The sequence below is a fragment of the Anthonomus grandis genome, chromosome 2 (genome assembly GCF_022605725.1).
Source record: "Anthonomus grandis grandis chromosome 2, icAntGran1.3, whole genome shotgun sequence".
In the NCBI taxonomy this organism is placed as follows: Eukaryota; Metazoa; Arthropoda; class Insecta; order Coleoptera; family Curculionidae; genus Anthonomus; species Anthonomus grandis.
This window is the reverse complement of record NC_065547.1, coordinates 26655530-26668922: the sequence shown is the minus strand read 5'-3', so window position 1 is coordinate 26668922 and position 13393 is coordinate 26655530. Positions and strand designations below refer to the sequence as shown.

At 34.7% G+C, this 13393-nt stretch overlaps 1 protein-coding gene across 4 annotated transcripts in view; it reads right to left on the bottom strand.

The window, feature by feature from the left end:
• Positions 1–257: 257 nt before the first annotated feature.
• Positions 258–13393, bottom strand: part of LOC126750217 (serine protease filzig) — a 66909-nt gene continuing 53773 nt past the window's right edge. For 3 of the 4 annotated variants that reach the window (XM_050459762.1, XM_050459761.1, XM_050459764.1), the window contains 11 exons: positions 12785–12973; positions 12549–12725; positions 12350–12494; positions 12163–12297; positions 11983–12111; positions 10664–11916; positions 10477–10611; positions 10184–10420; positions 4064–4179; positions 2462–2581; positions 258–586 (listed from right to left, as the gene is read on the bottom strand). In XM_050459762.1, coding sequence (XP_050315719.1) covers positions 422–586; positions 2462–2581; positions 4064–4179; positions 10184–10420; positions 10477–10611; positions 10664–11916; positions 11983–12111; positions 12163–12297; positions 12350–12494; positions 12549–12725; positions 12785–12973 — 2801 coding nt within the window. In that variant the 3' untranslated portion in view covers positions 258–421. The remainder of the gene's footprint in view (positions 587–2461; positions 2582–4063; positions 4180–10183; positions 10421–10476; positions 10612–10663; positions 11917–11982; positions 12112–12162; positions 12298–12349; positions 12495–12548; positions 12726–12784; positions 12974–13393) is intronic. The other variant, XM_050459763.1, reaches the window with a different exon arrangement.

Below are 13393 nucleotides of genomic sequence, written 5' to 3'. Positions count from 1 at the left end.
CTCTATGTCTATACTAACTAGAGTTCCACCTAAATAAAACGTATAGAAGGCGATTAAAGAGGCGCGACAATCATTCTTTCTCGTTGCCGAAATTTTCTCCTTAGGAAGCCAGCAAAAGCGTGAAATCGGAAATTCCTAAAGTATTGCCACTCTCTTTAACTTAAATCTTTGCCTGTTATTTTCTGTATCATATTAATGCATAATACCATATTATGGTGTTTTATTAACTCTTAACGAACAAATAAATCAATTCAAACTTTCTTAAAATTAAAAATAAATAATTTAATAAATAAAATAATTTACACTAATTACAATAAATAAAAAACCAGTCGAAATATATCATAGATCACCCTTGGGAATATTGCCTTTCACACACAATTTGAGTATTATTTCATTCCCTTTTATACTATTTAGTATCATCCTATTCTATTCCCGTTATGCCGATAATCCATGGCTTGTAGTAGGTAGTTCTCATGTAAACGCCGGGTAGGAAAGGGGCTGCGCATTTGATACCATGGGATACTGTGCCAGCTAGTTCATACCTTCCGTCTGGTCTCTGTACCACTAAGGGACCTCCAGAGTCGCCCTAAAAATTAAGTTAGGTATTATATTTACAAAATAATCAAACCAAATATATTCGGTGTAAAATGATTATTAATGTTAGCAGAACGCTCTTGGCGTATGAACCATCATTAGTGCTAACTGAAAGTGAGTTGAATGTCATTTTTTCAATTTCCTATGAAACCAAAAACAACTTAGGTTTGATTTGGGTTAATACTAAGGATAAAATTGATACATTATCAAAAAGTGGTGGTATTTACAAGCTATAGGGTGATTTCTGTGACTGTTCATACGTGGTACATACTTGTAGACCCTTAAAAACACGCACAGCTAAGCACTTAAGTAAACCCTCTTCTGTGTTTGGTGACATAAGATCTAGTAAACATAATTTTAGTCCAATTCTAAAATCTTTTAAAAAGTTGCTTCTAAAAATTACAACCGATAGGATTTACTATCACTAACGAGCTCGCCAACTAATTAATCAATACACCTTACGTTCTATTAGGTACATAGGAGACTGATAATTAACAGTTTTATAATTACCATCTTTTCTGATTGATGCTGTTTTAAGTTTGCCTTTACATCTTTAAATAAATTATAACCTATTTTCAGGCTTTCTATCTACACACAAATTCGTTGTAGAACTCTAGTTTGTTTCACGTTTTAGTTTTATCATCCACATATAACCACCATGAGTCCGCATCCTGCTCATTTTAGCATACTGAACAAGCTAGTATTGCTGATAGTTAACTATCATGTCTGCTTCAATGCTTTTCAAGCATCGGTAAGCCTTGCGAGTGAGCTGTTAGGTGAAACCGAAAACTGTCCGGCAGCTTATTTCTGCTGTAAGAAACAACCGCAAAGCATTTCATCTATAGGAGTGATTAGAGGCAAAAACTATAAGACTTGAATATCTCCAAAATTTAACTATACTTAATACTATTTTCTGATCTGATGCTGAACTATTTCAAGATGCGTTTATTAGTCTGTCCATACTGATGCACCTTGAATCAGTTTTCTGTTTAGAGATCTCATAGAAAAAAAGCCACCAAGACAACCACTGGCTAGTGACATGCCATCAAATCTAGTTTCAAATGTTATTCTTAAAGATTAATGCTATCCAGGAAAAGTAGTAAAGAAAACTGAAAAGAAGATTGCGTTAAGGAATATTCTTCATGGCTTCATTTAGGTCTGGTGTCAAACGCCTGGTGTCAAAGTCTGCACGCTTGCTATTTAAACGTTATTAAGATATATTGTATCAAGAAAATTTTTATTTTTTTATTTTGGAAGAGAAATCTATCAAGACTGGTAAATACTGGCCTCTACTAGCTAGTCAAATCTGTTTCTAAATCCTATCTTTTAAGATTATCGCTATTCAGAGTGTTCACCAAGTTTTTGAGTTTGCACTAATATGTGAAGTGGAAAACAAAGCTAGATTATTCCTGGGTTAAGAAAAAACTGCCTCGAAAGCACTGAATATTTGGATCAATTTTTTGCTAAACAGTTGTATTTCATAATAATAATAATAATAACGACTTTATTTATACATTCACATTTCAGATTACAGATTGACAAATCAAAATAAAAAAAAATTAAAGTGAATATTCAAAAAGGCGAGGTTCAGTTTGTCAGATTATAAATATAACAACTGTTTAACTTTAAACACTCCTCCAATAGAAAACCTCCCTTTTTAAGGGTAAGTTAAGAAGTAGTATAAGTACAATTTTAGGCTCTAAGCCTTATTTCACCATCTCGGTCAGGGTAGTCTAATGAAATAACAATGATCCAGTGACTGTTTTAAGAAAACTTCCTTCTGAATGGAACGTAATATCTATATAAACCTTGAACTTTGCAAGTTAAGTTTTTAAAAACAATATAATTAGACTTAGGTTTTACGTACCTCACAGGCATCCTTCAGACCATTCGCGTATCCAGCGCATAGGAAAGATTCTAGGATAACTTTGGAATGACCTGCGGTCCGGAACATCTCTTGGCATACGTGGTTTTCCATTATGGGGACCTAGAAGTAAAGTAACAGAAAACTTAAGGATATTCGACTGAAGTGAGATAAATCAAATTGAAAAAACTGTTTCAAAAAGTGGCAATTATGTGATTTTTTGTTACTTTTTTTTTGTTTTATGTATACAATACAATAAAATCGATAATACAATGGAGTCCAATTTTGCTCATGCAAATTTAATGTTTTTTTTTCTTAAGAAATAAGTTTCGATCCCCTTATTATTTTTCTTTTAGAAGAGTCCTTTATCTTTTCAAGCAAGTTGCTTTAAAGCAGTCTTTACGATTTACTAGAAATAAAAGTTTTCAAACATCTTTATTACCAATAAGATATACATCAACTGAACGAATTCGGATTCAAGGTTAACAATGCACTTCAGAATTTGTCGCCTTGAGCTGCCACATAAAGTCTTAGCTTCTAGGCAACCGAACCAGTCTGATTCACCTCAGCCTAGACATATACATATAATTCTAGCATTTTGGGCTTCCAAGGTCATTCTTTGTAAATGTTTATTAATAATAAAATCGTTCTCATAAATCGTTAATAATTTGCAAATTACAGTACTGGAAAATACCACTTGATATAAAATCTTGACGTAAAAGTAGATCTTAGGTTTGTTCTGAAAATTTCAAAAATTAAGTTTTTTTTCGAAACATAGCTTTTACACTATGAAAATACCTCCTGTCTCCAATCTTATTTGATCTAGAATTTAAAACTAGATACTGCATTCATGAACAAGGCAGACTTAGTCTATAGGAATGTGTTCATCCTCATCACGATATATATACATACAACAAATGTCATCATGCAAAGATCCTCACAAATTTTGATAGCCCACACGTGTATACTATATGTCTTTCAACATCGTCAGATCTCTATGATTCATTTTTCTATGATCGCCAAGACATAGAAGCTACTTACTACTTATAAATGAAGTTAAACTGCTCTCTTAATCAAGCAAAATATCTAGCTAGGAAATTATCATAGATGTAGGTATGAAATTCTAGCTTTATAAGATAAATCCCCTCCTCTTCTTCAAACTCATCTGATCTCTAAAGATGGGTATTCTGTCAATGGTTAAAGCAGCTTTAGTCTGAAGGAATCCCACCATTCTCGTCCATACCTACGGAGGCCCGCGCCTCTGGAATTGTCATAACAAGTATCTAAGCAGAATAAAACAGGAAAGTAGGTACACAATTTTAACCTGTTAAGACAAATCCTCTGCTCCTCTTTAGCCCCACGTGAGCTAATATCTGAAATTGATTATTTCGCCTTATAAAGCAATTTTGAGCGGTAGGAATTATCTCTTCAGCTTTCCAGAATTCTTTTTGGTTCTTTCAAATATTGTAGTGATAATAATTTCGTGAAGTCTCATGGGGAAAACGTCTATTTCAATGCAGATATGCATATGGGAATAATATTTACTCTTACCATATTGGAAATTCGGAATAAATTAGTTATAAATTATTAAAAAATCGTAATTACCTGAACTTCTTGCAAAACAGAAGGAACTCCGCCTCCATACTTCAGACGCCCCCATCCTGTTACTGTTGCCATTCGTTTCGTATAATCCATGTTATCGGGGGGCAAGCATATCGGAACTAAAAATTGGAAAAGCAAAGTTATTTTTACATAAATAAATGAAAAAAATATAAAATCGTCCGGTTCTGACGTTTTCATATACGGGAAAAATTCAATTTCAGGGTTACCTTATATAAAAGGCATTTCAATACGATAAAATTCTTCGAAAAAGAAATTCATGTAATTTGCTAGAACTGTATTGAGCTTTTTCCAAGGTAACGGATTATTAAAATTGGTTTTCTGAGGAGAAAGAAAGAAAATGAGTACCAGATTCAATAAGGGTATGCATTAACAAACTCATTACAAATGAATATGTTTAAGGTTATTACATATTACATCACATATTAAATTTTTACATAATAACAGCATTACTACAACAATACAAATAATTTCTTATCTTAACTGGTACTACTTATATATAGACAGTACTTGAGGAGAAATGAGGACTTAAATTCTCTTTTACTGATGTTCTTGAAAAACTGACAGTCAAATCAGATTCCTTTTGACTTTCGGCAGTTAATTTGCTATACAGTGTGGTTACTTTAACTGGAATAAATTCAGTTAAAACTAATCAAATTTTATCTCGCAAAATTCCTGAGACCCGTCGATTTTTGTTTATTTTTTTTCACATTTCAAGATAGTTTTTGTATTTTTTCACCTACAGGGGGGATCCAAATTAACCCAAACTTTTTTTTTCAAATGGAAAGCCACTTTTTTTTAAGCTCTCATTGAAAAGGGCCCTTTTTCCTGATTAAATTGCCCTATTTACTTTTGTGATTATCTAAAGGAGAAATACGAAAAAAAAAACCATTAAATTATTAAAAGTCTCGAAATATTTTAATTTCTCGTAAATTTTTGGCGTGTTTGTTTATTTTATTGGTATCGAGGCATTTCCTGACATTGCTGTAGTGTCACTGTTAAAGTGAATTTCAACCAGTTATTAAATAAGTTAACTTATATTGAAAAAATGCCTTATTTATCCGAATCCCACAAGATTGAAATCTTAATGATGATTGGTTATGGGGACAGTACTCAGCTAGAGGTTGTCGACTTATTCAGGCAGAAATATCCAGATTTGCCACCTATTAACCAAGGTACGGTTAGTAAAATCGAAAGCAGATTTCGAGAAGTTGGGCAAGTGAGGGATGTTTCAAGACAAAGGTCTTGTAAAATCGATGAAAACCACCCAATTAAATGTATTGTTAGCGATGGAAGAAAATCCGGTAACTGCAGCCAGAAGAGTAGCTCGCGAAAACTCTATTCATCATAAATCTGTGCTAAAAATTTTAAAAACTGTAAACAAACGACAAGAGTTATTGGAAGACGATCCAGATCGCAGAGTTCAGTTCTGTGAATTAATGATGAACGCCATTGACGAAAATTGCATATCTTCTGAGTGGATCCTTTTTTCTGACGAGGCTACATTCACCCTAAATCGCCATGTTAATAAGCAGTCGCTACTGGTCCGACGAGAATCCACACTGGGTAAGGGAAACTTATACACAATATCCCCAGAAAACTAATGTTTGGGCTGGCATAATTGGCAGGCAAATTATAGGCAAGCCCATATTCTTCAATGATCTTTTTGATGAATTTTCCATTAAAAACTCAATTGAATTTGCCAATTATCTAAAGCAAATAGTTGTTCCAAACAATGCCATTTTGCTTTCCTTTGATGAAAGAACTTGTTCCCTAGCATATCCTCGTCAGATTGTTTAACATTGGTTGAGATCCTGCTAAACAATAATAGTACTTTGCCAAAACCGGAGGTAGATAATCTTATCCACCTTTTATCACTAGTTTTGGAACAAAATTTCTTCAAATTTAATGATCAATTCTTTAGGCAAAAATCTGGTCTCGCCATGGGTTCTTGTCTTTTACCATTTTTGAGCGAGGTCTTCATGAGTCACTTGGAGGAGAAAATCATGAAAAGTCGTTTTGCGGGCTTTTTAAGAGCTTATAAAAGGTACGTGGACGATCTGTGCGTGTTGTGGGTTGGTGACGAGAATGATTTATTGGATTTCTTGTCATTTATTAACTCCCTCCATAATCAGATCTCTTTTACGCTGGAAAGAGAGACAAACGGAAAATTACCCTTTTTAGATCTTCTTTTATACCGAAATAATAACAGTATTTCTTTTGAAGTATATCGCAAACCTTCTGCAACAGGTAATATAATCCAATTTAACTCCAATTCCCCTTATCAACACAAATATGCAGCCTTTAATTCAATGTTCTACCGTTTATTTAAATTACCTCTGTCCAAAGACGCTTTTCAAAAAGAACATAATATTATAAAAATAATTGCTGTAAACAATAATTTCTCACTTTACAGCTTGAACAAATTATATTACAAATTTTATAATAAATATAAACTGTCCTATCCCATCGTCCACCCACCGAACAACATCACCAACAATAATAATTTTAGATGACTTAATTATTTCGGCGGCATTTCTCAACAACTTGCAAAATTTTTTAAGCCTTTCAGCCTTTCCATAGCCTTCAAAATGACTAACTCGCTAAGAAAGAACCTAGTAAAGACGTTGGATAAAAGTGATCCTCTATCTAAATGGGGTGTATGTTGTCTTAATTGTAAGGATTGCCCTGCTGTTTATGTGGTACAATCAGGAAGGAGAGTATCCACAAGGGTACAGGAATACCTAAGCCTCGTTAATAAGTTCAGGGACACCAACACCACAGAAACTAAGTCAGCATTTGCTAACCATTTATTATCAACGGGTCATAGTTTTTCCGTCCCTGAGAATGTTTCCATTGTTCACGAGTGCCCTAAGAGTAGAAAGTTGGATCTCTTGGAGAAAATGGAAATCACCAAAGCCAAAAAGAGTCCAAATTTGACATGCGTTAATGATGTTTTCACCTTTGAGCCAGGACTTATCTTTAATAATCTTATCTAACCTCTTGTTTCTGCTCACGATACGCATATATGCCTTTGACTCTAATATTCATAGGCAAGGCTGGCCGAGTGGTTAACGGTCTGGTGTTTCACCGAGATCAACTTTAGAGCATGGGTTCAAATACTACACCTATCACGTTTTTTCCCTTTTTATATTTTTTCATATTTTTTTGTTGAATTTTTGTGCCGTGTTATTGTTTTTATTACAAAATACGTGGGTATTCTCAGGTTTAAATTTTATTTGTCAGTACTTATAAGGTATAAGGTAATTTTAACTAATTTTTAATATTTGATTTTGTTTTAGTGTAAGGTTTTATTGTAGTTACGTGTGTTTTTCTGTTTATTGTAGGTCTGATGATGCTTTATTACCGAAACATGTTACCTGATTAATTAAAAAGATATTTTGAGACTGAGACTTAGAGTTTTCATTTTTTCTCTAGTTACGTAGGTCTCTTTGAGATAATGGACGAGGTCGTTCAATTCTTCAACGATACTTTAACTGGGGAAATATATCTAGACTTTCTTGAACATGAACTAGTTCCAGTCTTACGTGCCTTATATCCGAGTCAGTTCGATCCAGATTTGTATGATGAAAGCATCTGGATGCAACAAGATGGTGCTCCCCCACATTATGCTCGTAATGTACGCCAGTATTTAGATGATAATTTTCCAAACAGATGGATTGGTAGAAGGGATGCAATCGAGTGGCCGGCATGTTCTCCCGATCTCACCCCACTTGATTTTTTTCTGTGGGGACATTTGAAAAGTCAAATTTATATGAGCAAACCAGGAAACCTAGACGAACTCAAAGAACGTATTAGGCAAGAAATTCGACAAATATCTCCAGAAGTGTTGGAAAATATCAGAAACGAATTTTATTATCGTCTTGGGCTTTGCCAACAAGTAAGTGGTGCTCATTTTGAGCATCTTATACATTAAACGCAACTTTTAATAATTTAATGGTTTTTTTTTTCGTATTTCTCCTTTATTAACTAGCCCTCTTGATTAACTAGCCCTATTTACTTATCACAAAAGTAAATAGGGCTAGTTAATCAAGAAAAAAGGCTCTTTTCAATGAGAGTTTAAAAAAAGTGGCTTTCCATTTAAAAAAAAAAGTTGGGGTTTATTTGGACCAGGGGGGGTCGGTGAAAAAATACAAAAAGTATCTTGAAATGTGAAAAAAAATAAACAAAAATCGACGGGTCTCAGGAATTTTGCGAGATAAATTTTGATTATTTTTAACTGAATTTATTCCAGTTAAAGTACAATACTGTATGTGAATAAAACTGTGGGCGTCTGGATCCTACCCAATAATAAGAAGTTAACATTTTGTAGCCATAGTAATCATTCAAAGCAAAATAACTGGGCAGCTGAATTATTAGAGGTAAATATCTCAGTCTTCAAGAGGGTATATGCATTATGAGAGATCAGGTTGCTGAAGATAAACAAATAAATGATTTTTAGTTTTCAATATAATTTGAACGCTGTTTTGGTTTACAACTAGTAACTTGAAAGAGTTATCATATCAAGAATTATCATTGAGTGTTACCATATAGCTGGTAACAGGTGTGTGTTATTAGTCTTCCGCCGTTCAGGTCTGATATGCTTAACTCTTTAAGCGAAACATGTAACCATTTTAAGAATTAATTTTATTATATGACTTTTGAAACTTTTGAGACCGAGACTTGGTTTAAATAGGCGAAACTGTGTTGTTTCGCCTATTTAAAACAGTAGCTTGGAAGGAAATCTTAGTCAAGACACGAAGATGTACAGAAGCTAGAATAATTCTACCTTGATGTTTATCAATAAGTAAAGCAGTGAAGAACTTAGACGTGTCTCCCTAAATACCACGGACTTAAGACCACTCAACTTCATGAATTACTCACCTGATAAAATAACCCGATCTCAGACTTAAGCCTCATATTCTCATTTACCCTAGAGTCCATAATGGCGCAACAGTAGGCTTTTTCAAGGGGCACACTATTACTATGATAACTCGAAAATCGACTTCACTCACAGCAGTGCAGCTGGGTTGGAAATTAGTCTCATTTATATAGACGAAAATAAAGATTAAAGAGAAATAAACAGACGTTAAGATTTTCATCTCATACTACTGGCCAATAGTGTTAGTTGAATTAGGAGAGTTGCGATAATTTGAAAGTTGAAAACAGAAATAAATATATAATAAATGCTATATATGACATACCAATGAAATCAATCGTTATCGTTAAATCAAAACGTTAAGTTTTAGTTAAATATTCAAGAAACAGCATTAGTAATAAAAAATTATGATATAAACAAATAAGGATTTGGAGGATTAAAGATTGCACCGCAATTTTTAAAACCGATCCACAAGATATGCATCGTAAAGCATAACTATGTGGTGCAGATATGACTTACAAGTTCTGAATCTTTATATACAGGGTGTTACAGAATTAGTTATTGATCCTTAAAGGTGTTAATCTTTAAATGATTTTATAAAGAAAAGTTTAAATGTTCTAAACTCCTTAACTTGTGAACTACAGGTTGATAAAATCTAAAAAAGTTTGAAAAATGTTATGTACGCCACTGATTTTCCATAAAATAAAAACTATTTTTATAATCCCCATTCATTTTAGGGCAAATTTGATTTCTTGACTTTTTTTCGTCCGACATGCGATTACCTCGGAATAAAAAATAAAAACATTTTTATGCATGGTCAATTTATTAGTAAGAAAAAATTAATTTATCTATTTTATAAACATATGTACATACATTAATTTACCAATAAATTAAAAGAACAATACATGAACAAAAATTAAAATAGTTAAGATTGAAAGTACCACAACATTTTAACACTGTACGTAAAGTTAAGGAGTGTATGATGATATGTAGGTTTAATTGAAGTTTTCTTCTTAAAATCATCCAAGGATTAACACCCTTAAGGATCAGCATCTTATTTTGTAACACCCTGTATATAAGCTTTAAATATTTGAGAAATATTGCATATTGTGTATTCATCACTGGAGAAATTATAGATCCAAGCTCTGCAAGACCATAATTTTAATTTTTCTCATTTTCATTATTTCTCAACATCCTAATTTTAACAAATAAATAAAAATACCTACTTATATGTGCATCAAACTTTACAGGACTCTCCAGCTCCAGCAAAGCCAAATCGTTCTCAAAAGTAGCCGGGTCGTATTTTCTGTGAACAATAACTCTCTTAACGTTCCTGCTAACGGGCTTTCGACTCTCCAGGTTTCCAGAGATGTCATATTCTCCAAAAACGGCCACCAGAGAGGCCAGGAACCCTGGCTGGCAATGGGCCGCTGTTATCACATATTTGTCGCTGATTAGTACTCCTACAGCAAATAATTTTAATATTATGAACTATAAAAAGAAAACAATTTATTATTACCTCCACACTTATTCTTGGTAAACAATCCTAGCCATGTAGACTCTCTGACTAATACTTGCCAAGGAAACTCTCCAAAGACAGCTCCTTTACCTCCGACTATCCGTCCAGACCTTAATAGAGGTCTAACACCACATTCTACAAAAATATTCCTCATATTTAAAGGACTAAATTATGTAAATAAACTTACGATCTCTATAGCTTTGTTGCGCCTCAGTTTCGGTATCTATAAAACTCTGCACAGTTGTAACAGGTCTCCCGGTTGTCACGGGTTTCTTAGTAGTGGTGGTTTGTGCTCTGATAGGTTTTGCAGGCTTCTTGGTGGTTACAGGTCTCCTGGTAGTAGTCTTAACGCTGATAGGCTTCTTAGTTGTAGAACCTTGTTTCTTTACAGGTTTCTTAGTTGGAACTTCGGTAGCATTAAACTGCTTATTATAAACAATATCCTTAAGGTCATTAAAAGGCTCTTGTAGTCCATAAATAATCTGGTTAACAAATGATTCAACCTTCTCATTCATTGCGTCATCTTCTACAAAACTGGGCGTAGTGATGTCATCATCTGTCAAAATGGGCACAGAAAGATTTAAGTTTGGATTTCGGTCAGGAGGAAAATTTATCAAATCATTTGCAGAAGTCACCACTACACCTTCTAGATCTTCATCAGATAGCGGAGCGTATGAAGATGAGATAGTGGGCTTTGGAGTGATGATAACAGTAGGTGAGGGTAAGTTCTGTGTACTGCTGCTGCTAGATGTCTGTGGCCTTGGAGTACTATACAAATTCTGAGTAACATGATTGTTAATTGTTACCACGTTAACTGGCTTCTTTTGAGGTAGCTGGCTAAGCGTAGGTCTTTCAAGCCTTGTAGGTTCGGTTGCTCCTGGAGCCGATACCACAATACTGTCACCAGAAGAATCTTGACTAGCTGGCCCTAGGACTATTACGGTGGGAGCTGGGCTTGGAAATGGTGAGTATTGGTTGACTGGTTGCGATGTCACGGTAAAACCAGGACCCGCTATACTAGAACTAACTGTGGCTGGTCTGTAAGCATTAGTAGAGGAACCAGAAACGTAAGAGTAACTAGGAGTTGACGAAAATGATCCAGGGAAAGCTTCTGGTGAATTTGCAAATGTTGAATGTGCTACCGTGATAGGCCTGACACTAGAACTTTGTACAGGTCTGGCTTCGGTAGAGGTATATACGTTATTTTGGCTAGGTGAGCTGGGCCTAGGTCTAGGCTTAGTGGTGCTGTAAACATAAGACGTGCTAGGTGGTTTGGATGTTGTCACAGAGTACTTAGTTGTGGTCTTCCTGGTTGGTTTCTTAGTTCTGGTGGTAGTAATCCGTGTGGTGGTTGTTCTGCGTGAAGGTATGGTACTACTAGCAACGTACGAAGTGGAAGGAGGTTTTCTTGTGGTAGAGAGGCTTGAACTGACAAATGAACTATTGGAAAAGTTTTTTTTAGATTCTATCTGACTCTTTGCGCTATACAAGTTACTCTACACTTACAAAGTCGAGAGTGGCCTGTTGGTTGTAGATGCAGTGATCTTAGAATCTATATCCTCGGTTTTATTGGGCTTGGCAGTTAACGTTGGCACCAGCACGTAGTTTTCATCAGTTGGTTTTGGAGGCTTAGGCCTGGAAAGTGAAATATTAGAAATTAATGCTAAAATTATTATGAATGCTTACCTAAACATTGGTCGTTGAATAGTAGGCAGGGGCGTGTACCCTATAGGAGCATTAGACACGGAAATCTGAAGAATCGGTGGGGGGTATGTATCTGAGTATCTGCTTGTTGTTTGCTCACTGGATCCTTTGGTGGAACTGACAACATTTTTTGAATAGAAAATGGGTTTAGTAGATATGCTAAACTTACCTAAAATATCCTGAGATCTCGTTATCATTATCGTCAATCTCTGTGTCTGCTCCTGTATACATTATTCCTGTTGTGGTCCATTTGGTGTCTCCTGATTGAACCTGAATGCTATTATCGTTACCTGTTGGTAGAATATTGACTGAACCTAATAAAGCAAAGGCAAGTTAAAGATTTTGGACTTTTATAAAACCAAACTAACCAGAAAACGGTGGGCTTCCACCTAATAATGAGGCAGCAATCTGAGATACTCCGTTGGAAGTGATATCTAAATATGTAGGAGTAGTTCTATGTGTCGTGGGTATAATTTTAGAAGACAACGTGTCCACTGACGTAACTCCTTGGTAATCCGGGAATAGTACATCTCCTATCATTGAATCTGAAATAAAAAATATAATATTGGCTATATGGTATTTGAATGTAAGTTATAAATATTACCTGAAGGTAATTGACAACATGCTCCAAATAAAAATCCATCCATACAGGCTCCTACAACTTCACCACTGCGAATGGTACATTCGTGATTAAACATGCAGATGTTCGGACCTCCGGGAGGGTTTACTGGGGTGCGAGTAGCTTTGCAGAATTTTGGGGTGATTCTGTAGCCTCCAAATAGTTTTCTAGCCCCTAAGGGTAAAAAGGAAGTAATGGTTTAATGTAATTATTCCGGTTTTTTAATTTAGAATAGCAATAAATCCATTAGGGTTGCATAGAGATGACAGAAATGTTTAATTAAGACCACGGAACTGATTGATTCAGGTAATTAAATACTTATTTTAGTTTCATCATATCTGTTTCAGATTATTGAGATGCTACACCAGAAGATAATTGTGCTCCCTAACATTGTTTATAAAATATCGTTTACCTGCGTCAAAATTTTTTTGAGAAGGTGAAAAGTGATGAACAAGAGGATATCTTGGCAACAAAAGAACCAGTTTTTCAGTTTCTACCATCACAAAATTTCTGCTGTTATATATGTATAAAATTGAGCGACAGGAAAAGAAGATAAATATCAGAGGACGCCTCTGGCAGGACCTTACGGTGTTA